Here is a 26,369-nt window from a genome sequence, read left to right on the forward strand (position 1 = left end):
AAATACTCCTGTAAGTCTAAGTTTGAGGCAGAGAAGGGGACAAACAAGCATGCCTGTAGGCACACAGAAGGTTTTCGTTGCCAGGACAGCCCAACCTTGCACTTTCCATAAGCACAAAATTCAATGAGTTTGCATTTGTTAGTATAGTGTGTCTCTTTCCTGAGCCCTTTGATTGCTACTGCCTTACACCTCCTTACATTACAGCACCTGACATTTGGGTCGTTTCAGTAATATCTAAATTTTTGTTAGGCTGTCTGTTGACGTCACGCTGCAGCTGATTCAAGATCAACATCACTTTGGCATTTAGAAATTGCAGCATCTGGACTAAAATCTGTATCACATAGAATTTAAATGCTTCTTGGTGGTAATCCAATTATGCTGCCCCACAGAATTCTGGGCAGCTCCCATGTCACAGGAGTGGTGGCTGGGGCACTAGGCGTCCAGGAGATCACCCTGGGGTAGGAGAACCCTGCACTCTCAGCGTGCAGCCCTGCTCTCAGCACTGCCACAGACAGCAGCCTCTTGGGATGTGCCCTCTGTGTCAAAACTTTCCAGACTGGTTGTGTTTTTGTTTTATTAGCATCACAGATAAAAGCAATGCTTTCATCTTTCATGGATCAGCCCTTGCCCTGAAGTTCAGTTCTGGATCCTGGCTTTTTTCCAGTGGTCAGGGATGTTCTCACCCTGAATGTTTTACTCTCCTCTTTAGCTAAAATGTGTAAGTGTCCACACAGAACATATATTATGTGGTACATGCTATCATAGCTTCCAGCAGCACTTTCAAGTGTTCATGCCCACCACTGACTCCTAAACTTGGATAGTGCTGACTTGCTACACATTGAAACAAAATTATGTAATGGATGTATTTTATGTGGCATCAGAATCTGTCCTTTAGAGGGCAAATAGGTTGAGTTCAATAGAGGTTAAATCATAATAAATCCATCCACTCAAGCATGCACATCCTACTTAAAACTCTGCAGAGCAAGGCAAGCACCTCATTGTCTGTGCCTTAGCCTCTGGCCAGAGTGGCATTCACACTGTGATATTATATACAGATAATTATAACGTGTATCTTTTTGAACACAGTTTCCATAAGCAAAGAAATTGCAGGAATTATGTTACTCATCAGATACAAGCAAGCTGTTTTATTTTCTAATCTTCTAGTTGGAAAATTATTTTGCGTCTTTGCCTGAGTTCAATAATGCTACTGCAGGGATTTACCTTGTTTTGCCTGATTTGGGTTTTATTTGCTCAGCATATACTGCTTATGACCCAGGTTCTCATTTGGTAAATACTGGTGCGATGAAGTTCACTCTGTGGGTGTACTTAGATCCCTTGTATCTCTTAACGCAAACGAAAATGTGCATGAGGGAGAAAGCTCTACTGTGATGTTCTGACTGATGCCCCTACAGCCACATAATGTTGATTTCTTAACAAAAGCTGCCTTTTTTCTTCCACTCTCCAGATAGTAGCATCTCATCTACAGCTACTGTTTACTGGATGATGTGATGAGATGACAAGTGGTTTTGCATGTAGCTTAAGACTTCTTTGATAGAGAGCCATCAAAATGCTCTCTGCTTACAGTACAGAGGAAAAAAGTAGGTCCTGGGGGACCAAGCTGAAGCCTTTCCAGTGCTTGTTATGTCTGGGTTTCGCTCTGCAGCTTCACAAGAAGGGAAGCTCCTTCTCTTGACTATTTGCTTCGGCCTCCTTGCTGTCCTCTGAGCTGTTTCCAATGCATGGAGCACCATGGTGAACCAAATCAGTGAGCTTTTCTGAGCTAAAAATACCCTCTGTCCAACTATTTATTTATTGTCCTATATTATTTGTAGCTTGGATAGACTCTTTGGCATGGTTCCCTGAGAGGTCCCATGGGAGAGGGAGAGGGAGAAATGCAAGAGTAACCATGCCCTCTGACTGCCGTCTCAGCCTTGACCTAGTAAGCAGAGAAAAAGTCTGCCTTTCAGCTGACCCAAGCTGAGAGCTCCAACATTTGTCTGATCCTAAGAGATGCGCATTAACATGAGTGCATTTTGTCTTAGGGATTGTTTCAGCAAGCTGGGCTGTTTTGTTGTATGATCTGACCAGTACCAAGCTGCATAGAGTCGATCAAGAGCGCAGGTGGCCAGGAGGATGCCAGCAGAGAAAGCTTCTCCTTCCAGCCATCCTTTGGTTCAGGTGCAGCGTAAACACTGCAGCTTTTTGCATTAGGCCTATCTTGAATATCAAGACAGTTCTTTTCTGGTAACCACAGAGATGCAACGACTGCATTAGATCATTTGTGGACCCTGAAGACCACAGCACGATGCGTCTGCTGTTTTAAAATACGTATTTTAAAATATATATATTAATATCTATAGTATATATTTTAATTATAATTTAAATAGAAATATTTAAAATATGTTTTAATTTCTGTGAGCAGTCTAAACTGCACCTGCTCCTACATTGTGTTGGAGTGCTTTCCAAAATCACACTGCTCTAAAGATCAGATATGAGATGCCTAAACGGAGCATGCAAGCGGAGGTTTTGAGCACTCTGAGAATCTATTATTACTCTTTTTTCCTTGGCTATGTAGGATAACTTTGCTTAAAATTCAAGGTGCCCTCTGGGATGACTCCTTGACTCAAAGAGTCTTCATCCTTGTCCCCAACAACAACACATTTTCCAGAGCAGACTAGCCGTATGCCAGTATTTCTAACTTTCAAAATGTGACCACTCCACAGAATAAAAACCTGCCTGTGACCCTGATAATTTATGGTCCTTGTACTTGAAGCAGACAGCAAATACAGACTTGAAGTGTGAACACAATGCAACAGTTAAGTTTAAAAATGGAACAGAAGCTGAAACAGAAAGTCCTACTTAGAATTTCTAAAGCAAAGGTTAAGAAATTCAGAAATTCAAAATACATAAAAAGGGGCAAGCAGCTTAGATGATGTACTCACAGCCCATCACAGTGTTCCCAATTACAAGTAGTTGCCACTGTGATTCCAAACACTGTAATGTTTATCTAGATGTATAATAAGAAATAACTGAGGAATGTCAGTAAACCAGCCTTGCTTTAAACGTGGTCCAAAGTATTTCATCTGTTATCACTGTAACTCCTAATCCTGATGATTGTACTGAATGTACAGTGTTCACATGTTCAGTGAATAGTTTTGATGATTGGTAAGTGTGCTTTTATCACTGTCATTACGTTGTGTTTCCTACTAATAAAACATTAGTTGTTCAGTAAATCTTCAACAGGTGGTATCTTTTGTTACTAGAACTGAAACATATTTCCAGCTTTGTCAAGAGTCTTTGTCACTTGCTTTGCAGCCACCCCAGTTTGTGATTGGTGCTTCTATGAATTATGGCTCTACAAAAGTATTGTTCCGTGTATTCATTTCTCCAAGTTAAAAGAATACAATTCTTTTGATGCATTATGAAAAACTCTGCAGTCAGGCTGGGGTTGCATTATACAAACAATGAGATAACGGCCTCCTTTTGCTCCCACTGAAGAGCAAAGCAGAGCTGAAGGAGCCCCTGGAAGGGGTTGTGAAATTTTTTACAACATTGCCTTCTGTATCATTCTGCCTTGTTCTATATTTCCATAACTGAGAGATGTGTTCATTTGACCCCTGTAGGGATAGCCCAGAGAATGACTGCATGAGTACAGAATTTTTGAGGATTGTGTCTGGTGTTTTTCTTCAGAGCAATTTTGCATTTTGCTCATTCATTGTAAACAAATACAATGGTGATAACTTTTTTCAGTTCCTCTAGGTTTAATAAAGCAGAGTATTGTAATTTCAGGAGAGGATTAATTTTTCCATTGTGCTGTTATAAATTTTTGGAATCTCAGTGGTGCTCTATGTGACACCTCTTCTTTCCCCACCAGGCATAAGTGGATTTGAGTGCCAAAGGTGAATATGCCTGAAAATCTTCTGAATATGTCATATTCCCAGAGTGGCAAAAGATGTGTAAGCCCTGGAAGTTGGGTTAGACCTTAAAACCAGAATTTGTAGCTTTAGAGAAGCTTTTAGCTTCAGGAAGCCCCCCTTCCTCTCTCTAAGCTTACAAGGAGAACCAATGCTGCTGAAATTAATGTAAAATAGGTCCTCAGGGAAATCACCTTTGGTGGTGGTACCTGGCAGCATGCCAGTTTCAGTAGTGTCTGGTGAAACTGTTTCCATGTCCTCTCCTCAGAAACTGAGTTATGCCTGTGATACAGAAAACTTAGTGCAAACTACGTACAAAAGCCTCATGTTGAAGTTTTTCTATAACAGAAAGTGATGAAGGGTTATTCTAACTCTGAATTCTGATACATCTCTGTTCCTGGGAAACACTGCATACTTCCTACAGTATTGGCATTAAAGTCATAACAGATAATATTCTTGTTTCTTATGAAGCTCATGCTTAACTTACTGTGGTGCTTTTAAAGATAAGTGAGCAACAAGTCTTTGCCCTGTAGTCATTCTTTTTTTCCTTCATGGAGCTTTCTCCTTTCCTCCACAGTTTGTCAAGGGACAAATAACAAGCTGACACAACTGGGGCATGTGGAAGACCATTTCACCAGCCTGCAGAGGATGTACAACAATTGCGAGGTGGTACTCAGCAACCTGGAGATTACATATGTGGAGCACAATCGTGACCTCTCTTTCCTGAAGGTTAGTGTTCATGGCCAATGGGGCCTTCTCTACTACAACAGATCTGTTTTTTAAGTGCAAAAGGATCAGCTGCTGATAAAATTCTGTGTTGATCCAAAAACATAGATAGTTAATGTCAGAGGAATCGCAGCCTACAGTCTAAGCATACCAGTAGGCTGCAGGATGTGCTCAACCCTACTATACAAATCAGATACTTTAAGAAATAGCTTTTCAAGCACTTGCTGGACTGTGCTGGGTGCCCTGCAGATGGGTTTCTTCTTATTTGTAATTAGAATTATGTGCTTACCTGTTACCTCACTTCTCAGAGAGCAAAAGGCTTTGTGCGCTGTTGGGCAAAGCAAAGCACAAAGAGAGTGGCAGATTTTGAAGTGTGGAGGCCTTTTCACTGCCCTCCAAACTGTGATCACTTCCCCTGCTGTGGTGGTGAGTGCCTCTCCAGCCTGAAGTGCTCACACCCTCAGCAGGTAGGCAAGTCCTGTGCAATAACTTCCCACATGGATTCTTGAAGTGATCTTCAAGATAATCCCCTGTGATTGACACATGGGCTACTCCCATCTCAACATTTGTTTTGTGCACAAGTTCATGGGCAAATTAAGGCAAGCTGAGGAGGGAGGGAACAGGATGGATATTAAAATGCAGCCATGGCATGGGGAGGAGCCGTGGCTGACATGGGGACCTCCAGGTTCTCCACCAGCAAGTAACAAGTAAAATAAAAAATATCTGTGATTTCAACATACAGGTTACAAATATGACGCTATTGCCATTCTTCTTTCCCAAACACAACCTAATCACAGATCTCAGAGTTCCGAGGAACGTAATGAGTGTCTTGAAAATTGGTAGTCTGGTAGTCTTCATAGAAAAGGAAAATATCCTAAGCAGTCTGAAGGATTTTCACTTGTAGTGATTTTTGTGGGGGATAGAAATCCATACATTTCACCGTGTGATATAGGAATTAACCCATATGCAGGAACAGTACCTCACTTGTCTTTTTGTCCTGTAAAGATATATGTTATTTAAAAAAGAGAAGGTTGCCTAGTCTTCCCCTCTGATGAGCAAGGGAAAGGGCACAGAAGAGACAATGAAAAACCTGAATCAGGTGGCATCTGTGTGCTGCCAGTTGTTGAAGGCTAGGCAAGTGTTTATGGGAAACATCACACTTGCCATTTCATGCATGCTGGCCCTTTTCTCCTGCATCCCATAGTCAGCTCCACTCACCCTTACTTGGGGACAAAACAGGGATATGCTGGACCTTTGGAATGACCCCCTGTTTTTGACCCCAAAGTTTTTCATATTGCCCTTTTTTCTTCTTAGATTTATTTCTTTTTAATCAGACTAAGTGGTCTGTCATTCCTTAAAATTGAAAGATGGTGGATTGGAGGAGTGGGAGGAGGAAAGCAGTTACTGAAGAATACTATGGATTAAGCACCTTGTTTCTTCTGTTCTCTCAGTCAATACAGGAGGTTGCAGGCTATGTGCTCATAGCACTTAACATGGTGGATGTCATTCCCCTTGAAAACCTCCAGATCATCCGAGGCAATGTGCTGTATGACAACTCTTACGCCCTGGCAGTTTTATCCAACTACCACATGAATAAAACCCAGGGGCTCCGACAGCTTCCAATGAAGCGGCTTTCAGGTGAGACACGGGCACAGTGAAGTGGAGGCACCTCCAAAGCCAGCTTCAACTGTCAGCTTATTGGTGTCAAGATCTATTGGAGATTGCCTCCCAAAGTCATATGCCATGAAACCCCACTTTAAAAGCAAGGATCTGAATGTCATTTTCTAATTGCTTTCCTGCTAGCCAGTCTTCTACAAAAGACAAAGAAAATTCATCAAGATTCATCTTTCTTCCCAAAACTGGCAAGGAAGCATCCATTTGTTATTTTGTATTATTTGATTCCAGTGCATACATATCAATATTTTCTGTTAGATCCCTGTGGGAACTGATAATATATGTCTCTGGCTATGCACTCCAGCAGTGCCTACTCTGCTGAGCACGGTGGGCCCTGGAGGTGGCACCAGGCAGAAAACTACACATAGTGGCATCTTCATGGCATCCAAGAAAACTGACTCTCCAGAAACGGTCAGTCTGATCCTGGTGTTAGTTACACTGTCAGGAGTGCTGATGCCCTGCAGATTGTTCCTTTCTGTCAGGGTCACATGATTGAGATGGAGGAAGATGTAACTTATTTCTCTTCCTTTAGATCAGAGACATTTTGAGGATGTCTCTGGGGCAAATTGGGGATGTCTCTGGGGCAAATTATGGATTTCCTTCACTTAGGAATTTTTTTTGTTTCTGTGACAGAAATTCTCAATGGAGGTGTTAAAATCAGCAACAACCCCAAACTGTGCAACATGGACACTGTTCTTTGGAATGACATCATTGACACAAGCAAGAAGCCTCCCACAGTGCTTGAATTTGCAAGCAACTTGTCTTCTTGTGAGTATTAACTTACCAAAATTCCCCTCCATTTCAGAGAGTAAAATGAACATCCCACCTTTCATGCAGTGGGTTCCTGGTCCAACAATTTCTAACAAAGGCCACCAAGTCCTGTTCCAAGAGAATTGCATTAATTTCTGTACCATTGGCCTAAGATACAATTTTTCATGATGGTTAGGTCCTTAACTCATAGCTCAGCAAACTTCTTGGGAATGTTCCTATTGGTTTAAGACAGTACCCTGCATATGTGCTCAGCTCAGAAAGACAGCTCAGAAAAATGTGCATTCATTTGCTTTCCAGCAATGTTCTGTTTACAATGTAAGGTTCTGGTCTAGAAAAACCATATGGGTAGTTTCATGGAGTTACTTTAAGTTTTTTAGAGCTAAGGCCCAAGTTGAATCCCGTAAAATTCTGGTTTGGGCTGCACAGATTACCCTGGCAAAAGTAGTAATAAACAGGTAGATAAATCTGACACTTCATATCAACAGGGAGATGAGGGGATATATGAAAGTTTGTACAGCATCTGCTTAGAGCGAGCTCAGGCTAATCCTTCAGCCTTTTGAGTCCCTCGTAAAATCCCCAGTCATTTCACAGAATGGAGGGTTTATTTTCATTTCTGAGCATTTCATTACTGGCACAATAAATTGGCAGGAAAACATATTTTCTTTATCTTCTTCCAGTTGCATAATTGCTTGAGAGTTAATAGCCAACTTCTGTGTAAACTTATTTTTCTACGGAGGCCTGGCGTAATCAAGGAGTTGCAAACTATACATGTCAGCACAGGAGTTTCACTCTGAACACCACAGAAATGTTAACCTTTAACTTTTCAACTAAAAAAAAAAAAGCTCTTTGGTCCCACACCAAATCAATCAGCTCTTGGACAAGTATTGGCATTTGTTCAGCTATTTGATGGCTGATGGGGAGGAATATCACATGCTGTTAGTGGGAGGAAACATTCTGGTAGAAAATGCCTTTTAAACGTAGTGAATTCCACTTTAATCTGCTAAGATAGCCTTTTATGGCTTTAATAATGGTCCCATACTCTAAAATATGTTGTTTCTCTGGGACTTTGCTTGTCATTTAGAGAAAGCAGAAGGAAAAACAGAGCAAGGAGAGAGGAATGGGAAAGAACCAGGCACTGAACCCTCGAGGTCAGGCAAGGTGGCTGTCCATCCTGCCCACCTCTGTATCAGTTGTTCATCTGCTGCATAGTCCTACACAAGGAGTATTTTTGGCAGAGGATTGGGAGGAGGGCATGAAGCAGGCAAGTCAAATTACTTTGTGGTCAGAGTAGCTGGCAGTTGCCTGTGAATCCAGTTGGATTTGTTTTCTTTTTAGAACTGCCTTGTTCAGAAACAGTGATTTACATGTGGCCTGTAGTGAGCAGCTGGCACATGCCTGACTTTAATCAAGCCAGTGGTGACTTGCCATTGCATGAAAACCCCAGCAGAAGGGCCAGCTGGGCAGTAGCTGAGATTCCTGTTCCTGGGAAAAATAAGCCTCTTTCGTAAGCTAGACTGGCTGGGTATTGTGCTTGCTTGCTCAAAGGTGTGGAGGTGGAGAACTGCACGTAGGAAAGCAGAGGTGAACAAAGGATAACTAATTCAGCTCTCAAATTTTTTGAGCACTGGTATATAGGTACTTCCTACCCTAGTTTATCAGGAAGGAAAACTCAAGTCATTGTTTTCTGTTGTTCATGGTACATTGTTGTTTTCTTTGTTTACAGAATATTATACTCTGTCTTGTGTTTTAGGTCCCAAATGCCATCAGAACTGCACAGAAGACCACTGCTGGGGCCCTGGTGAACAAAACTGCCAGACATGTAAGCCTGCAGATTAGTTAAGGAAGAGCTTGAATGCTCTAAAATACATACTGCATTTCTGTCTACTGAAAAACTAACTATAATTATGCAGGTAGTATGCTTGCCTGATGCTAAGAGAGCAGCAGAAATACAAGTGCCTGAGATTTTGCGACAGTTTGTTTTTCCTAAAGTAAAGGTTGAGAAGGAACACCATGTCAATATGTTTCACTGCTTATTTTAATTTTTTTCCTCTAAAATGTGAGGAAATACACTGCATTTTGTTTTTTGAAAAGTTCAGTGGAAAGACTGCTGATCTAGACATAATGCAAATGGAAGCAACAGCCTACATTCAGTTTTCCATTGCAAATAATCACATCCAAACCTAAGTTTTTTGTCTGCAAATATCAAACCAAATTTGTATGACTTAGAGCTTGAGGAAAGAGAACCATATACCTTTCCTGTCTTCATTAAGTGTAAGCTTTGGGTTTTGTCAGTTGGCTCTGCAGTTTGGCTCTCAGGGTGGACAGCGGCTGTGCATACAAGGCCTTTTCTGGGTTAGTTCCTGCAGCTGAGGCTGCACAGCTGGCCCAGGACCTTGGGAAACCTCAGGTCTCAGCCCTGCAAGCTTCCAGCATTTACAAACCCTCTCTGGAATCAGGAGGTTGATGAGTGCATAAAACAAATTTTTTTTGTGGGCTCTTACTTGCCTATCCAGGCATTTGAGAATCTAGACAGCTGAAATGTATCCCACATTTCCGTATGTGGGAAAGTTTGGGGGATATGTCTCTTTCTCTTGGAAATGAACGTGGGATACTCTATATGAAGTAAAAATGTTTGATGTAATATGTGTTTCCAGCAGGAAACTCTAGTCAATAGTTATCAAAGTGATGAGGTGCTTTATTCTCCTGCTAATTTTTATGAAAAAATGCCATTCAAAATGCCATTCATGTAGAACAATGTGCCTTTTTTTCCCCTGTTTCTCGTTGAATGGAGGAGTTGCTATCAGAGAAGCTAATGCATACTGTGGAAATAATCTGTTTCCTTGAAAATACACTACCTTGCTTACAGGTCTACAAGAAAAAAATAAAATAATGTAATTTGGATACAGAACTGTGTGTAGATGATTCTTAAAAATCGCTGTTATATACCCTGAAGCTGGCTAGTTTTTGAAATAATTTTCTGTTAATTAACAACCATGGTTTTCAGACTTACAGGAATTTCTGATAATATTGTAACTCACTTGTGCCAACTGTGAAGGTCATAACAGCACAGTGCACAGCTGAAATGCTCAGGGTGCTGTATGAAGTAGAGTAGCTATCAGGTTCTCCTGGCCCTGTGCCAGGCTCTGTGGATCAGTAAGGTTTTTGTTTTTGTTTTTGTTTTGTTTTGTTTTAGAGAACAAACAATCCCATTTTGGGTCTGTGGTACAAAAACATGCTAGGCGTTCATTTGTGGGGCTTTTAAAAATTGTTATGATTATCCTTTTCTCTGCTTTGATATTCAAATGGAGAAGCTTTCCCAATTCTCAACAAAATGTTGCAGGCAGTTTTTGCTTCCCTGCAAAAAGCTGGACCAGGGCCAGTTCTTCTTTCAGGTTGTTGCACTGGTGCCAAACCCTGAGGGAGTTGTGTAATGAAGATAAAATTTGGCCAAGGATTTGAACGTTAAAGAAAAATAATTCAATGTGCGTATGAAATCTGCTTGCTGAGTGAATGTCGCTTAACTCCGAAAATTTTGGAACTATTTTAGTGCATTAAAAGGACATTTTAAGCACCAAACCAACAATGTACAGTTTCCAGTTATAGTACAGAGTCCTAGCAATTCTGTCACATTGTTTTTCCTAAAGTTAGCACCAACAATAGTAAATTTTCTCAGAGAAATGGAGACAGATTCTATCCTGTTGCCCAGCTATAAGATGCAATGACTCTGTCACAGAGTTTTACTTGGTCTAGGCATTGATGCAACAGGGTTGTTCTTTCTTAGCAGGACATATTTCCTGGCTGGACCAGAGTTATTAGCACCTCATAAGAGTCAAGATAATTACAGGCTGAACATGACCCCTTCTTACCACCACCCACACTCGCTCCCGCCCCTCCCAGACTTTGGCCTTAAATGAGGACAGAATGTCCCACGAGGAAAATCTACCACAGAACCTGCACCAGACCCTGTCTCCATATTTCTTGATCTCATTGCAGCAAGTACAGCTGATGTTTTTCATTTTTTCTTTCTTTGTTTCTTTCCAGTAACAAAAGTCATCTGTGCTCAGCAGTGCTCTGGTCGGTGCAGGGGAAAGGTGCCCAGTGATTGCTGCCACAACCAGTGTGCTGCGGGGTGCACTGGGCCTCGGGAGAGTGACTGCCTGGTAATGATGCTACACCACCACCATAATGGCTTCAACCTCTGACACGGCGAGCAGGGCTTTCAGCTGCATGTCCTCTAGCCTTCTTCAGCCCCAGAAGGCCTCCTGAGAGATGCTGACCTGGAGGGTGCTCTAGGGCTTCCCTGCATGGGTGGTTGCTAGGAGGGAAGATGGCATGGACTTCACAGCACCCTTAGCTGGTCTTTACTGACTCTGCCTATGGACCCTCCTAGTGTGTTCCAAACCAGTGTTAGTGCTTTTGGCTGCCCAGTGAGTCCAACGCTGTTGCAGAGCATCTAAGTGTTTGCTGTAGGCAACTTCCCCACATGAACAGGTCCACGGGCTCACAGTTGTCCCCACGGTGCAGCAGTTTTCCAGTCCAGCACAGCTTTGCCTTGTACCCTTAGCACTAGCCAGTAATAATCTTGGTTTACTAAAGCAAGAAGTTGTAAGGGAAGTAAAAAGTGATGGATCTTTATTTTTTTGCATTTTGCCGAACTTTACACGTGGATCCGGGTTTCCTATTCTGCTTTTGACTTGCCACAAAAGCACTGTGTTTGGGGAGTCCTGGGGCAGTGAAGAGAGAAGAAACAAATGGAGCTTCTTTAGAGAATAAAGATCCCATCTCTTGTCCACAAGAGTTTCAGGGGTTGGGTGCATGCTGTGGGTTTTAACTCTTCCCATGTTTGCTCTACACTTTATTTGGAATTAAATGACATCTCAGTAATCACCACAGAAATTGTCCGACCTGGATTTTATTGTTGTTACCTCTGTTGCTGGTTTGCGTTTAAGATGGCTATGATCCTCTTACTGGCTCACAGAGAAGACAGTTGCTCTCTCTCATCTGGAAAGACAGGGGAGAAGAAAGGGAAAAGGAGAGTCATTATTAATTTAATGCAGATTTGGATTGGAAGAACCAACTTGCCCTTCATAAATGCTTGCTAAATTGTTCATTACCTGCAGCCAAATATGGCTTGAGTTTAATATTTAGCCAGAAAAGTCAGTAATTTGCAGGAAAGGGCTTGATTTGATTTAGGTTATTAAAAACTGGCCAAGAAAAATACAGTTTATCTTGATCTCGTTCCTGCTTGTAGGGAAGATTTTTCTGTCTAAGGCATGCAGATTTGCTCCTGTTCCCACGTGAATCCCAGCAGCTCTCCAACCAGAGTGCCAAGGTTTCTAGTTCAGAAAAAGAAAAGCTCAAGGTTTCTTTTTTAAAAAAATACTAAACTCCATTGCCAGCCTGAAGCAACCTGTTAGCTTCAGATCTTGAGGGACCATCCCTGTAGCTGCTTGGGGTTTCCATTAGAGCTAAGCAGGAAGCAGGTGATACCATCAGAGTTTGAAGACCTGATACAAAATCACTGCCTCTTTTTAAGGCAAAGACAGTTTAATGGGTGCTGTTGTTCAATCACAGGCATGCCGCAAGTTTCGGGATGATGCTACGTGCAAAGATACATGTCCACCATTGGTCCTGTATAACCCCACCACTTACCAGATGGATGTGAACCCTGAAGGAAAATACAGCTTCGGAGCCACTTGTGTGAAGGAATGTCCACGTAAGTTCATTTCAGGTTGCAGCTGCAGAGGAGGTGGGGAGTTGGAGAAAAGGGGGAAGGATCCTATGTCATCCCTCTGTGTTGTGGTCAGGTGAAAGAGCACTTGTTCTCTTCAACTTCTGTGGGAGTTGAGAACAGGTGACAAAGTGAGCCTCTTCAAACAGTCTGCATCCATCACCATGCCTGATTTTTAATCTTTGCATTTTGTCTTCTGAAAATTTTTCTCTTAGTGAAGAGAAAGGCATCTTCTAAAAGCCATTAAAACAATGGCTATATGGGATCAATGCTATGGATTACCAAAGCATTGTCAACTCTTAACTGGTTCTTAATTAAGACTGTTAATAAGTAATTGATTTTAACTCTCCGGCTCAAGGCCTGTGATCATTGCTACAGATGTTTGCTTTTCCTTTCTTGCTGTTACAGTTCTGTGTTTTTTAATCCATCAAAACTTGAATGTTGTTTTATTGTTCTATGAGCATTCCCCTCTCTGTAAAATGGGATAGCACTGTATGTTCACCTACATTCAAGTGATGTTTGTGATGTTCATTGTTAATGCCTATACATTCCTGAGTGTGCCAAAACCTCAAATTCTCCTTGCCTTACAGATGTTGAAGTGCTTGTCTGGCCCTCAAAGCATCCCTCTTGTATTTTAGTCACATTTGTATTCCTTTTTTTTTCCAGACAACTACGTGGTGACCGACCACGGCTCCTGCGTTCGCTCATGCAACGCTGATACTTATGAAGTGGAGGAAAATGGTGTTCGGAAGTGTAAAAAGTGTGATGGGCTATGCAGCAAAGGTATAAAAAGCGTGGAATAAACCAGTAAGGCTTTAAGATGATAGAGAACTTACTAGGAAAGTTGCAGGGAGTTCTGATCTTAGTGAAGTGCAAATTCAATATAAATCAGATCCAGTGATAGTTTGGAGATCCAACAAGTGGTGTGATCAAGAAGCATGACTGTGGAGCATGCTCTCCAGATGGGATACACCAGAAGTACAGTAGATAAACTGTGTGCTGTGTGCATGTATATCTTGCATGTCAGCCTTCTCCTCCATTTGTCCTTCCCAGTGTCTCATCAAGCAGAATGGAAATGGGTCAAAGGGAGAAGAGAATGTGCCAGCGCCTGTGTGCAGAGATGCTCAGACCAGAGCTGCACAGCTGGGCAAGCAGGAGGCAGTTATCCTGTGGCACTTTCTGAAAAACAAAAATAGGCAAAAAATATATGAAAGTCATCTTAGAGTGGTAGGTTTGACCATAGGAGAATTCTTTCTGAAGTCATGGCACCTCCGTGTTTCTACCCTGCCATGTACCTGGGCTTCACTTTTGTCCCCCCTAACTTTTTTCTCTCCTTTAACAGTATGCAATGGCATCGGAATAGGTGAACTTAAAGGAATCCTCTCCATAAATGCCACAAATATTGATTCCTTCAAAAACTGTACCAAGATCAATGGAGACGTCAGCATTCTCCCAGTTGCATTTCTAGGGTGAGTTACCTGCTGGTTATCAAGCACTGAAAGAAAAGGGCTAGGGACAATCCAGGCTAAGCTGTTCTTTTCCCAACTTCTCATTCTGTTTGTTTCAGTGATGCCTTCACAAAGACCTTACCTTTGGATCCCAAGAAGTTGGATGTCTTCAAAACAGTCAAAGAAATATCAGGTTAGCAGTGAATTTAAGCTGAGATATTTTTTGACTGATGCTGAAGGAGGGAAAAATTTTAAGCACATGAAGAGAAGTGCATGCAAAGTGCTTCTTGTCTCTGAGCTAACAAGGGTTACTCTTAACCAAGGTGGTCAGCAGCACCTTGCCAGCATTACGCCCACATAACCCATACTGGTCTTCCATCCGAGGTGTGTGGTTTGGCCAGAACATCCCTTCTGCTGAACTGTCAGCCCTGGAGAAGAGTAAGAGCAGAGGAGATCCTCAGCCACCCAAGAAGCATGTGGTGATGCAGAGGCGTGTCACTCTGGCTAAAAAAAGCCAAGTGTGTTTCTATTTGTGGAAAACCTTTCAGCAGCTCCTTAGGGAAACGTGCTCAGTGGCTTGCGTCATCCTTGTGGAGACACCCTCTCCAGACTTAAGAGTTCTTCCTTGGGGTAAATGTGTCTCCATGAGCACAAAGCAGCCAGCAGAACACTCAGCCACCGTCTTGCTGCTCGTATCAATTAAAAGTAATTGTGTTCAGCCCATTGTGAAATGAATGTAACATTGGGGCTAGGTCTACGGACATGACTCTAGTTCTCCTTTTTTTCCTCTCTCACCTGTGTGATTCCTTTCAGGGTAGCAACGACTAACTGAAGAGCTTCATACGGTAGCCTGCAATTTTCCAAATTCTCCCCCTCCTCCCAAATACCTCAGCTGAGTGAAGAATTCTGCTTGCCTCAGAAAATCCACTACAAGTAGTTATTCTGCTCTGTTCCCACGTTTCAGTTTTTCTCTTCCTTGAGGTCAGCTGAAAAATGGGATGGAGTGCTGCCTTTCTCCCACATATCCCGAGCCTGCAGCCTCTCAGCCAGGGTATCTCCTGGCAAGAGCCATTGCTGCTGGAACCTCGGTGTGGCAGGATGTGCAGCTCACCGACATGCTCTGTTACGCTCCTAAGCCCTCGTGGTGTGCTACAGAAGTAAACTGTTTATAAAACTGGGTTTAAAAATATCCCTTGCTCCCTAAAATGTCATGTTAGACTTTGAGATCCTTCAGATAAGCATAGGGAGAGTACAAGAGCCTTCTCCTGGTGCAGGATTTGCTACAGGAGAAGGCTCTGCTGCTAGTACTGAGTTTATTTCCATTACAATTCTTTTTTAATCTTCTTTTCCTCTTTCAGGATTTTTGTTGATTCAAGCCTGGCCTGAGAATGCTACTGATCTCTATGCTTTCGAAAATCTGGAGATCATACGAGGCAGAACAAAGCAACAGTAAGTAAATCATGTGTCACAGCCACTCTAAGAGAAACCCTGTTTTGAGCTGCTCTTGTCTGAGCACACCAAGGTTGCAAGCTGAGTGACCAGGTGTCCCAAAAACTGATGTAAAATGGGGCAAACCCTGCAAGGAGTAGAGCACCGTCTCTTGTAGCATAGATAATGCGCCCTGGGAGTAAAACCTTCAACTCTGTGCTGTGTATGGAGGGTGCCCTGATCCTGATTTCAGGACCAGGTTCTCCCCCACCACCCTGAAAGCACAGGCAGGACAGAAAGTGCTCTTTACAGTCTGGGTAAGTCATAATGTGATCAGAAGCACTGTGGCATTTGAGGTAGCTGGGCAGTCGTGGGTGGAGGCTGCCAAGCAGTGCAGACATCAGCAATGCTTGCAGTGCCCTCCTAGGCTTGCCCCAAGAGGAAGAATGACTTGGTGGACAAGAACAAAATAATAGCAGCTTTAGCCACAACCATTGTTCCACATAATTTACTTGTCAGAATGCTTATGTCCTGCCAGTTTTAGCTTTAAAAGCCCTTGCAAAACCAGATGTGAGTATTGCAGTTGTTACATAATAGGCATGTCATATACAAGGCATTAAGTTTAGAGGGCTGAGCAGAATCTTGCTTGAAGAAAATGCAGTTCACAGCAAGACGTATTTGACAACTAAAGGAAAAACCTGCTGCGTAAATCTTGCTTACTAATTACCTTTCTTGCCTGTTTTTTCTATTTGTCCATCTCCATTTTAGTGGCCAGTATTCCCTTGCCGTTGTTAACTTGAAAATACAGTCCCTAGGGCTGCGCTCCCTCAAGGAAATAAGTGATGGAGATGTTGCCATTATGAAGAACAAGAACCTCTGCTATGCTGACACTATGGACTGGCACAGCCTGTTTGCAACTGAGAGCCAGAAAACAAAGATTTTACAGAATAGAGATAAAAATGAGTGTGGTAAGTGAGAGCTGCATTCCTGCTCACCATCAAAGCTTGTGCTGAAATTCAAGAGTAAGCTTGCATTTTCATGGTTCAAACAAGGCTTTTTTCTCCATGTTTCTCTGGCTACAAAGAGAAACATCTCTTTTCTGCTTTAACGAAAGTGGTGAGGGAAGAGCGGGATTTTTTCTTCTTCCCATTAAAATGTGGAGTTTGTGGTGTCCAGCAAATCAGGAGCTTGTGCGCTACTATGAACGTAGTGAAGCCACATCAGCTGAAGGATGCAAAAGCTGACTCCTAACACCGGCTTTTTTGACAAGTTCACAGCTGTTGTTCAACCATACTGCTACTGACTGCAGTGTTCCCTGGGCCAAAATCTGATCAGTTCTTTTTGCGGAATATGAATTTGTTGTATTTTAGAAATTTGTCATAGGAATACAGAATGGTTTTTGTGAGAAGGGACCCTTAAAGGTCATGTAGGCCAGCCTCCCTGCTGTGAGCAGTGATGTCTTTCACTAGACCAGGTTGCTCAGGACCCTATCCAATCTGACATTGAGCTTTAAGGGATTAGGCATCCACCAATTCCCTATGCAACTCATGCCAGCGTCTCACTACCCATTGTAACTATGTCTGCATTGTAGCCATTAATCTATCTACTCTTGCAGTTCAAAAGCATTTCTCCTTGTCATGTCACTACAGGCCTTGTTAAAAAGTTGTTTTAAGCACCCTCCAAGTACAAAAAAGCCCCAATAATATTTCTCCAGAGCTGTCTCTTCCCCAGGGTGGACCCCAGCTCCCTCAGCCTAACTTCATTATACATCTGTTAAGCTGTCACAGAGGAGAGCATTCTTATTTTGAATGGCCAGAAGTCACTCAATTTCAGGCTTTGGGATTTAGAGAAGCATGATTACTCCTCTTCCACTCTACCAGAACCATTCATATCTGTTTTGGAACATGTTGGAGAAACTGGTTGGTCAGATGGAGTGAGAATGGAGAGTTTGACCTGTCTCTTGTCTTGACATTCACGTCTATTCTTGTCCCTCTTTCTCTTTTAGCTGCTGCCAAGCATGTTTGTGACCCCCTGTGCTCAGACGTAGGCTGCTGGGGCCCAGGGCCCTTCCACTGCTTCTCCTGCAGGTTTTTTGATCGTCAGAAAGAATGTGTGAAACAGTGCAACATCCTTCAAGGGTAAGGTGTCTCAGGGGTGCTGTAGGTTTTGGTGATGGTGTGGGGGTTTTTAAAAATAAGTTGTAGCTAGAAAGAAAGCAAGAAACTGGGTCTCTGCTTGTATGGGATTTCCCTAGCTTTGCAGAGATGTTGTTTGAACCACAGTACCTAGCTAAGGTACCTCTTCTTCCCCATTCAGTATTGCTTAGGAGTTTGCTCCTGACATGGTGACTGCTAAGAAAACATCCCCTTAAGCCCACAAGGAGACTGTCTGGAGGCCCAAGAAGGATAAGTCTTGGGCTTCTTTCCCATAAGAAAGAAAGGAGTTTAAAGCCCAAGCTGTGATTGTCATGTCAAGTACACTGGGTGAGAGCCAGGGCCATTTAGTCTCTGGGAGCTCAGTCATCCCCAGAGACAGGGCTTCGCTGCTTGGTAGACTTCCTTCCTCCTATATTTGCCCAGATGAGCAGCTCACCCTTGCAGTGTGCAAAGTTGCAGTCAAGGGAGAATGAGCTTTCATCCAAAAATCACTGAGAGCAGCAATTCCCAGCAAAATTATTGCCTCAGCCTCATTCAGGACATGGAAAAAATATTGCTGCCTTGTTTGTCTATTCAACAGGTGACATAGGTGGAAAAGGCATGTCTAGCAGCAAAATTACGAAGTTTGACTTTTAAAGCTCTTGAGTATTAAGCAAGTACTTGTCAGGGTGCTAATGCCTCCGATGTTTGTATTTCTGTACTGGCTTACAGTTTAGCAGCTGCCCTTTTTTTAATGTGAATTCCCTCTAGCAGCTATTACAACCTGAAGGGCAGATCGGGGCATTTTTTTGTGTCAAATGATGGATTTATTTTGTTTAATTAATAACACCATTACTTGAAGTGGAACAGCTTTATTGCTATTAAAACTTTCATATTTTAGTGCTTCATTGTGTGTCGTAGAGAGGACATGAATTTAATTATCAGCGCCTTGCTGTTAAATTTTTCTAATTATTATTTGTAGCCTTGGAATCACTTGAACTGTTTTTGCTGATCTCTTTGCATCACTACCATTTAAAAGCCTCTAGAAATGGTTGTGAGTATTCTATGACATTAGCCTAAAAGGATAAGTAAACTAATTTGTAGTGTGCAATCTGGAGTGCCATGTGTTTCACTGTCAACCAATTTCTCCTACGTCCTCCTGGCTGCACTGAGCAAGTGCTGCCAGTGTAGCCAAGAGGGTCCCTTCTCCTGTCCCAGTACAATCAGTGTAATGTGAAAAAGTCTGGAAAAGGAGAGGAGACTGCAATTTATCACTTGCTATTATTTCTGAGGTTTAACTATTTCTCTTCTTTCGTTGTTGTTTTCCAGGGAGCCAAGAGAGTTTGAAAAGGACTCCAAGTGCCTCCCCTGCCACCCTGAGTGCCTGGTGCAAAACTCCACCATGTACAATGGAACCTGCACTGGACCTGTAAGAGCAGATTCATTTTAGCAAACTGAACCTCAGATCATGTATTAATATGTATTTCCCATGTTCAGATAATCCTGAGGTCTCATTTTAACCCTGTTTGAGGTGAAGCAGAGAATGAGGATGGTCAGAAGTCAAGATCTTTGGGCAAGGAAGCAGGATAGGAAACTTCAGGGTGTTAGTTTTATTTTCTGACATGTCATCCACAGTCACAGACATTGTAGAGTGTTTAATATTTTTTGTATTTTTACAGAAAAAAATACTTTGACAAATATGGCAAACATTTGAGTAACATGTAAACATTCAGCTTCCAAGTTGGTGTTCACACATTAGATCAAACTCAGATCTTAATTGCAAAAGTCCAAATCTCTCTTTTGAGATCAAATCTCCTACTTCCATCACAGGTCCACCTTTCTGTTATTTAATCCAACTCTTTAAACACCTCTTGCTACTGCCAGCAGCCTCTGAGTGTTTGACCCTTGCCTATTGTCCCCAGCTTAGTACTCCCACTGAGACTCTCCAAACCACAAGCTACTCACCCACTCCCTCCCCCCTTTCCCATGTGGTAGGCTGGAGAGGAGAATTGGAGGCATAAGAGGGAGAAATCATGGGTTGAGATAAGAACAATTTACTGGACACAGTAATGAGATAAAGAAGGGAAAAACAACAGCAACAGCATTAATAACAGTGTACAAGAAAGGTGAAAGATTCACATGTAATTTCTCAGAACCAGCATTACCCCACTGTTCCTTCTACCATGCTTGCTCAATCAGAAGGAACCCCTCCTCCCTCCTTCCCCCTCCTCTGGCAATGACATGAGGGGATATAGAATAACCCCCATGTCCTAGCCATGCCCCTCCTGGCTACTGCAAAAATTAACCATATCCTGTCAAGAACAAGGACACTCATCATCAGTTTGAAGAGTCACTGCTCAGTACTGTGAAGCATTTCCATCCTCCCTCCTAGCACCATGGCCTCAAGGATGTTATTTACATTATAAACTCCTTCAGGCAGTGACCCCCTGTTCCATATTTGCCTAGCATGTAGTAATCAATCTATTATAGTGGCTCTTAGACATTACAGTGATTAAAATTATCTTCCTATAGTGTGTCTTACTTTTGTCCCACTGCAACCAGGACTGTGGATCTGGCCTGGTTTTTCTCCATAGTAGAATTTGACCCATAATTGCTGGTTGCCCTGCTTTAAAATATTTAGGTCATTCATGGTGCTGTTACAGTCTTAAAAAAAAACAGTTCTGCCAAAAGTGGCTGAAGGCAATGCCTTTAAATACAAACTAAGTGCTCTTCAAAGTGGAAAAAAAAATGCATGGACTCCTTGGGTTGCCTTCATCATCCTATGCTTCTTTGTAACAGAGGAAAGAACCTGTGCTGAGAAACTAGAAAAATAATGACTTGATTCCAGTATTTCAGGGAGGTATCAAGAGGTCTATATCCACTATTTTAAATTATGTGACAGTGGATTGCATCGGGTAGCAACCAACCTGTCTGCTTTTCAGCTAACTCCTTGTCAAGGTGTCATCAAATTCTTCCCCATTTAAAATGCAAAAGGCAAGTTTTCCAACCAGACAGAAGGCAGAGGGAAAAAAAAGAAGCAACAATGCAAAAAAAAAAAAAAAATACTAGCTTTAAGCAGCAGTCTTTTGTATGGTCCATTCTACAAGAGCAATTATTTGCAAGAATATCAGGTAGCAAGGTAATAAAACCAGACAATGCTGAAAACGTCCAGCAGTGGAAGGCATTTAGATTTATCTTCTAAGTTTCCTCCTGAATAGGCTGATGTAAGGGCAATATAAACCAGTTGTTTCTCTCTGCAGGGCCCTGACAATTGCATGAAGTGTGCCCATTTTATAGATGGCCCCCACTGTGTGAAATCCTGCCCAGCAGGGGTTCTGGGTGAGAATGACACCCTTGTCTGGAAATACGCTGATGGGAATAATGTTTGCCAGCTCTGCCATCCAAACTGCACTCGAGGGTGAGTAAAACCTGGGTCTGAATGGTGACAGGGAAGAAAAGAAACAGAGAAACAGCTTGTCTTGAGCTCTTTCTCTTCCTGATGGTCCCATGTCAAACCACTGAGAAGAACTATGAGGGAGCAAGAGAGGTCAGGAGGACACAATTAATGTAAGCAGAGTGTGGCAAATTTTTTAAGTAGAAAAAGGTCAGTGGTACTTTGCCTTTATACAGAAGGAAAGAGAAAAAAAAAAACAGTTTAAGGGCTTGTTTGATAACTTGAAAAGAGAATTTTACAGGACTCCCCCACCAGTGATGCACCTTTTTTTTCCCCACCTGGCTTGTTGCTGTATCCTCTGGTTTTAAGAACATCAGTGACATCTGGTGGATGCTGGGTTCCCAGGGTCCATTTTTCTCTGCACCTTTCAACCTTCAGGAGGGAAATCTCAGTGGGTAACACAGTTATTTTCTTTTTTCCCTTCTTTCCATATGCTAGCACTTGTTCTGAGTTTACAGCCTTGTGAGTGCGGCTCTTTTAACAGGCATCACAGTAAATCCAATCTACACAAGCCATTTTTGTCCTCATTTGGGGATACACTTAAACTGCAACTTGTAACAAGGTGTGAATTGATCTGTTTAACCTGCATCACAAGTAACAGTAGTCTCCTCTCCTGATTTCCAACCTACAAAAGACATAGGATGCACAGGAAAAGGTTTTAGGGTTTGAGAGCTGGTTATGGGACTGTGATGCTTTCAAAGCAAAAAACCAGCCCACGTTTGGTGTATTTTCCTTCGCAGACCCCTGCTTTTTACCCTGCAAGTCTGTCTGATCCAAAATCCTTCTATAATATGCCATAATAAGTGTTAAAAGAGAAGAGTTGTAACATACTCAGACCAACCTTCACATCGTATATTAACTAATCCAACTGCCAGTTCCCTACCCTCATGGAAAAAAGGAGATGAAGGGTGGAATCAGCAAGTAACAGCCCTTTCTAGTGCTTGTAGTGAAATTCAGTGCAATGGTTTTCAGACAGCAGTTATACCAGCCTGGTGGATTTGCCACGATTTACAGCAATGCCCCCTGCTTTTTTTTTTTAGACAAGGCTTATCAGCAGCCCCTACTGATTACGAACTGGCCACAATGGTCTGATATCCTCCTTCTAACTGGCCACATGGAAATGCAGCTGATTACTGGAATAGTGAATGAGTAACCACATCTGACCAAGGCTTTTTTTTTTTTTTTTTTTTTTTTTTTACTGTGTGACCTCAGTAGTGAGATCAAACACTAGACTCTAATGCGGATTTGGAGAATATAATTTGCCACACAGGGATGTAAAACAAGCCACATAGTTTAGGTGGCTCTTAGTGCACAAGCAAGTTCTCCAAGCAGAAGTGATCAGAGAATTCAGTCAATTCCTGCCTTGCTTTAGCAGTGGATGGGGGAACCACAGGAGTCAAGCAGGAGATTAGATTACAGTAAAGAGACTTTTTAAAAATGAGGGCTACCCAACATATTCCTCAGTGTATTTGGCTCTGTGTTATTAAGGCAGAACATAAAAAGTAGTATCAGTTTCACCTTTCACATGAAAGAGCTGGGCTAAGTTTGCATCAGTGACATTGTGAACATGCTCAGTAGCCCAATTCAAGTTGATACCCAAATGTGGCAGATGAAATAGGCTGTATCCCTGACTGGCTCAAAGAGCCAGAAGGAGCTAGTGTTACAATATTTGCTATACAGATGGGACATCTGTGGCCATGGATGAGTAGGGAGCCAGTGTCAGGGTTATGATATGGAAACACGCAGTCAGGCACAGCGTAGTCCCGCTGAAGACAATCCATCAACAATGCCATTTCTCTTCACGCCTTTCCCTCATTTTGCTGTGGGAATGGATCTGTTTAGCAGTGGGTGGAAAACATCTGTCTCACAAAGCTTTTGCATCCTTAGAAACTGCAGTCACAGCAATTCCTGCATGACAAGAAGCAACTTCATTTCTGTCCCTGTCCAATTTCACGGCTAGAGCTCACAAAATCTTATCAGCACGATTAAGTGTGGTGACTTCAGTAGTCATGCAAGTAAGGGTTCCCAGGATCTCGCTCTGTTTTCCTTATCTGAAGAAGCTTCAAGTAAAAGACTTCTCTTCCCAGCTGACTTTTGTCACGAATTTCATTTTTTTGCCTTAGGTATGAGTACTGGTCGTACTTTGCTTCTTTTGGAATGTCATGAAGAATCCCTTTGAGTCTCATTTTCTTTGCTGACACCATTTTTCAGCCTTCATTAGGAAAAAGAATGAAGGCTGCTTTCTTCTGCTTAGCCCAAAAGACCCATTCTCTCCCAATTCTGTTGTATTCTCTCAGGGATTTTGTACACAAACTTCCTTTTGCCTTGCCTCTAGTACAGCTGAGACTATATGCTATGACAAAGAAAACAACATCTCAAAAGTCCAGAATTACCCCATGTGTTCATCAGTTAACGACACTCACCATCTTAATTAATCTGGTCAATGTTGAAGGATTTGATTTTTCTTTGCCAGTCTCACAGAGTACAGGAAATAAACTCAGACGCAGCCGCTGGGGTGGATAAGCAAGGAGAAGAGGCCACCCGTGTGGCCAATACTGCTGGCTGGCACATCCTGCCTCCATCCACAGTCGCTATCAACACTCTCTGTCTCATCAGTCTCCAGTTTAAATGCTAAGAGATTTTTGGGGGAGATAAGAAAGTGGTCTGGGGATCTGAGAGGGAAGGCTGCAGAAGCACAGCACAAATTCTATGCCTTTGTCACTCTTTGAGGGTTACTAAGAAAGAAAGGACAAAGTAAAATTTTTGTAAAGTTTAAAAATATTTTAAAATTATTTTCTATTTTTTTTATGATTGTGAAGTAACGTAGGCTGTTCTAGTGTGAGTCTCCTCCAAAAGGCCATCAGTCATAATGACTGTATTATATCAAATTAGGAACTATGAGTCAAGAGAAAGTTGGTAAGATCTTGATGATTTAGGAAATAAATAGCTGTGTCTGCACTGGGACAAGTAACATTTTCATAGACGGGTAAAATGTGTCGTTCAGGATGAAGTACTTTTCAGGAGCTGTACACAGAACTAATTTTCCAAAAAGTAGAGAAATATATCAACGACTACAACTGCTGTTATATTCATCTCATATATCCATAAAATCTTGAGTTGCTTCATAACATGAGGTCACATTTGTCATTTTAGTTTCTGTAAGCAGAAGAAAAATTACTCAGGAATAGAAAACATGATAGTTTAGATTCCATAAAATCTAGGTTACTTATGTAGTGTGTCATCATAAAATTCCACATTAAGAAAGATAGTTATATATAGTCCTGGAGGGATAATCCTTATGGGCTTTGTTTTTTCACTGACTTGTGAAATTAATCAGAAGACCAAGTGGGATTTGAAAAGCACAAGCTGATCTCTCTATTTCTTCCCAAACACCTTTTTACTTTATCCTATGAGATTTGGTATTGATGGATTTGTGTGGGGAAAGGAAGGAGGCTGATAAAAATCTACAGTTTTCCTGCCTCTACTTTGATGTGTAAGAGAAGAACTGGTCAGTCACTTCTCAGACTGTAGCTATGATCCCCTAAGCCAGTTTTGTTTGCTGTTACGAAGCACACAGAGAACTTTCCATCGGGAAGTAGCATGGCAAACCAGAATTTTGAGGAAGAAATACTTTGAGGAACAGTAGTCATATTCTGAAATTAGGTGAGGTCTTCTAATTTCACAATCTTATCAAGAGCAGCTTGCACATGCTTTGTTGGGTTAGAAATTCATATCCGGGAGGTAGACCATGACTAGATGAGGTCTGGAGTCCTAGATCAGTTTTCCATTGAGCACCTGAAGAGAGAAGCCCAAGGCAAGATGTGCCTCCTATAATGACAAGCTGGTGGCTCTGCTCTGCACGTGCAGCCTCTCTGTGCTCAGTTACACAACTGAGCCAACAAAGCAAGCTGTATGCTGGTAGGAAAGCTAACAAGGCTGAGGACCCGGGATCCGGGAATTGGTATGCACAGCACTTCCAGCATGTCCAGGACACCAGGATGCACATTCTTGCATGGGAGCCCAGTGAACTTACAAGACCTTCCAGATGCTGGGTCTTGGAGCACTGTGTTGGCCCAGAAACAAGGCAAATACACAAGGGAAGATCCGAGTAATGAAAACAAACAAACAAACTAACTAAAACCCAATAAAATTAGTAGTTGCTTCACCTCTTCCTTCCCCAGACCCAGACCAAGTTACGAGAGAAAATCTGCAACTCTACCTGGCATTCTGATATTTTTCTGGTTCCTCCTCTCAGTGAGAGGGATTCCAGAGCAGTTTTCCTGGCATGGCCTCACTCCTTACCCCCTACTTGACCTCCTCTGGAATTGTTCTGGGATGATCCATTTTCTTGAAGTCAGCGCAGGGAGCGGATACCACAAACTGGACTTTACGCCTTCCTGTGCTCTGTTTTCCAGAGGTGATGTCACCCTCTCAGTAATGTTCTCCTTCCTCAGTAGACACCACAAAAACCACAATTCCCATGAAGAGCATACATCTCGTAATCCAGCAGCACCTGGGGAATGCAGCGTGCCTCTCACACTCATTAGACCATCAAGTAAATGCAGTCACTGTGTTTTCATCTGTATTTTATTTTGCACTGCATTGCCAAAATTTTGAGCATTTTAAACTCAAATGGAGGGTGAATGACTTGCTGGTAGAGTTCCTGGCTCTCTGGGTGACGACTGTACCTGTTTACATTACCAGTAACATAAGACTTTGGATTCTGAAGGAAAAATACTGTGGACACATGCCAACAAACTGTAGCCTGAGAGAGTGCTGTCAAATCCCATTTTTTGATGGAAATCTGTGTATCTGCTACCAAAGTTTTCTGTTGCAATAGAAAGTCTGGAAATTGAAATCTTTACCTTATCAGGGAACAGGGATTATGCAGGAGGGTCTGCAATGACGTGTTTCCACATGCATTTCTGTCCAGGTAGGAAGAAGAGGCTACTTCTGTCCTCATCCACAGTCAGCCCTGGGCTCTGCACAAAGACAGGGAATCCATTAATTGTGTGTATCTGTGTCCTCCCCCACTTCTACCACATGCTAAAATGGTGTTTTAAAACTTTCTTTAAACTAAGTATGCAG

At 42.3% G+C, this 26,369-nt stretch overlaps 1 protein-coding gene across 1 annotated transcript in view; it reads left to right on the plus strand.

The window, feature by feature from the left end:
- The window catches only part of EGFR (epidermal growth factor receptor), a 161,496-nt gene that overhangs the window by 107,673 nt on the left and 27,454 nt on the right, over positions 1-26,369 (plus strand). Inside the window, exons 2-15 of the mRNA XM_066322696.1 lie at positions 4,492-4,643; positions 6,092-6,278; positions 6,948-7,082; positions 8,836-8,904; positions 11,127-11,245; positions 12,660-12,801; positions 13,483-13,599; positions 14,159-14,285; positions 14,384-14,457; positions 15,623-15,713; positions 16,461-16,660; positions 17,698-17,830; positions 19,157-19,256; positions 21,088-21,245. Coding sequence (XP_066178793.1) covers positions 4,563-4,643; positions 6,092-6,278; positions 6,948-7,082; positions 8,836-8,904; positions 11,127-11,245; positions 12,660-12,801; positions 13,483-13,599; positions 14,159-14,285; positions 14,384-14,457; positions 15,623-15,713; positions 16,461-16,660; positions 17,698-17,830; positions 19,157-19,256; positions 21,088-21,245 — 1,733 coding nt within the window. The 5' untranslated portion in view covers positions 4,492-4,562. The remainder of the gene's footprint in view (positions 1-4,491; positions 4,644-6,091; positions 6,279-6,947; positions 7,083-8,835; positions 8,905-11,126; positions 11,246-12,659; positions 12,802-13,482; positions 13,600-14,158; positions 14,286-14,383; positions 14,458-15,622; positions 15,714-16,460; positions 16,661-17,697; positions 17,831-19,156; positions 19,257-21,087; positions 21,246-26,369) is intronic.

Source organism: Sylvia atricapilla, chromosome 1 (genome assembly GCF_009819655.1).
Source record: "Sylvia atricapilla isolate bSylAtr1 chromosome 1, bSylAtr1.pri, whole genome shotgun sequence".
Classification (NCBI taxonomy): Eukaryota; Metazoa; Chordata; class Aves; order Passeriformes; family Sylviidae; genus Sylvia; species Sylvia atricapilla.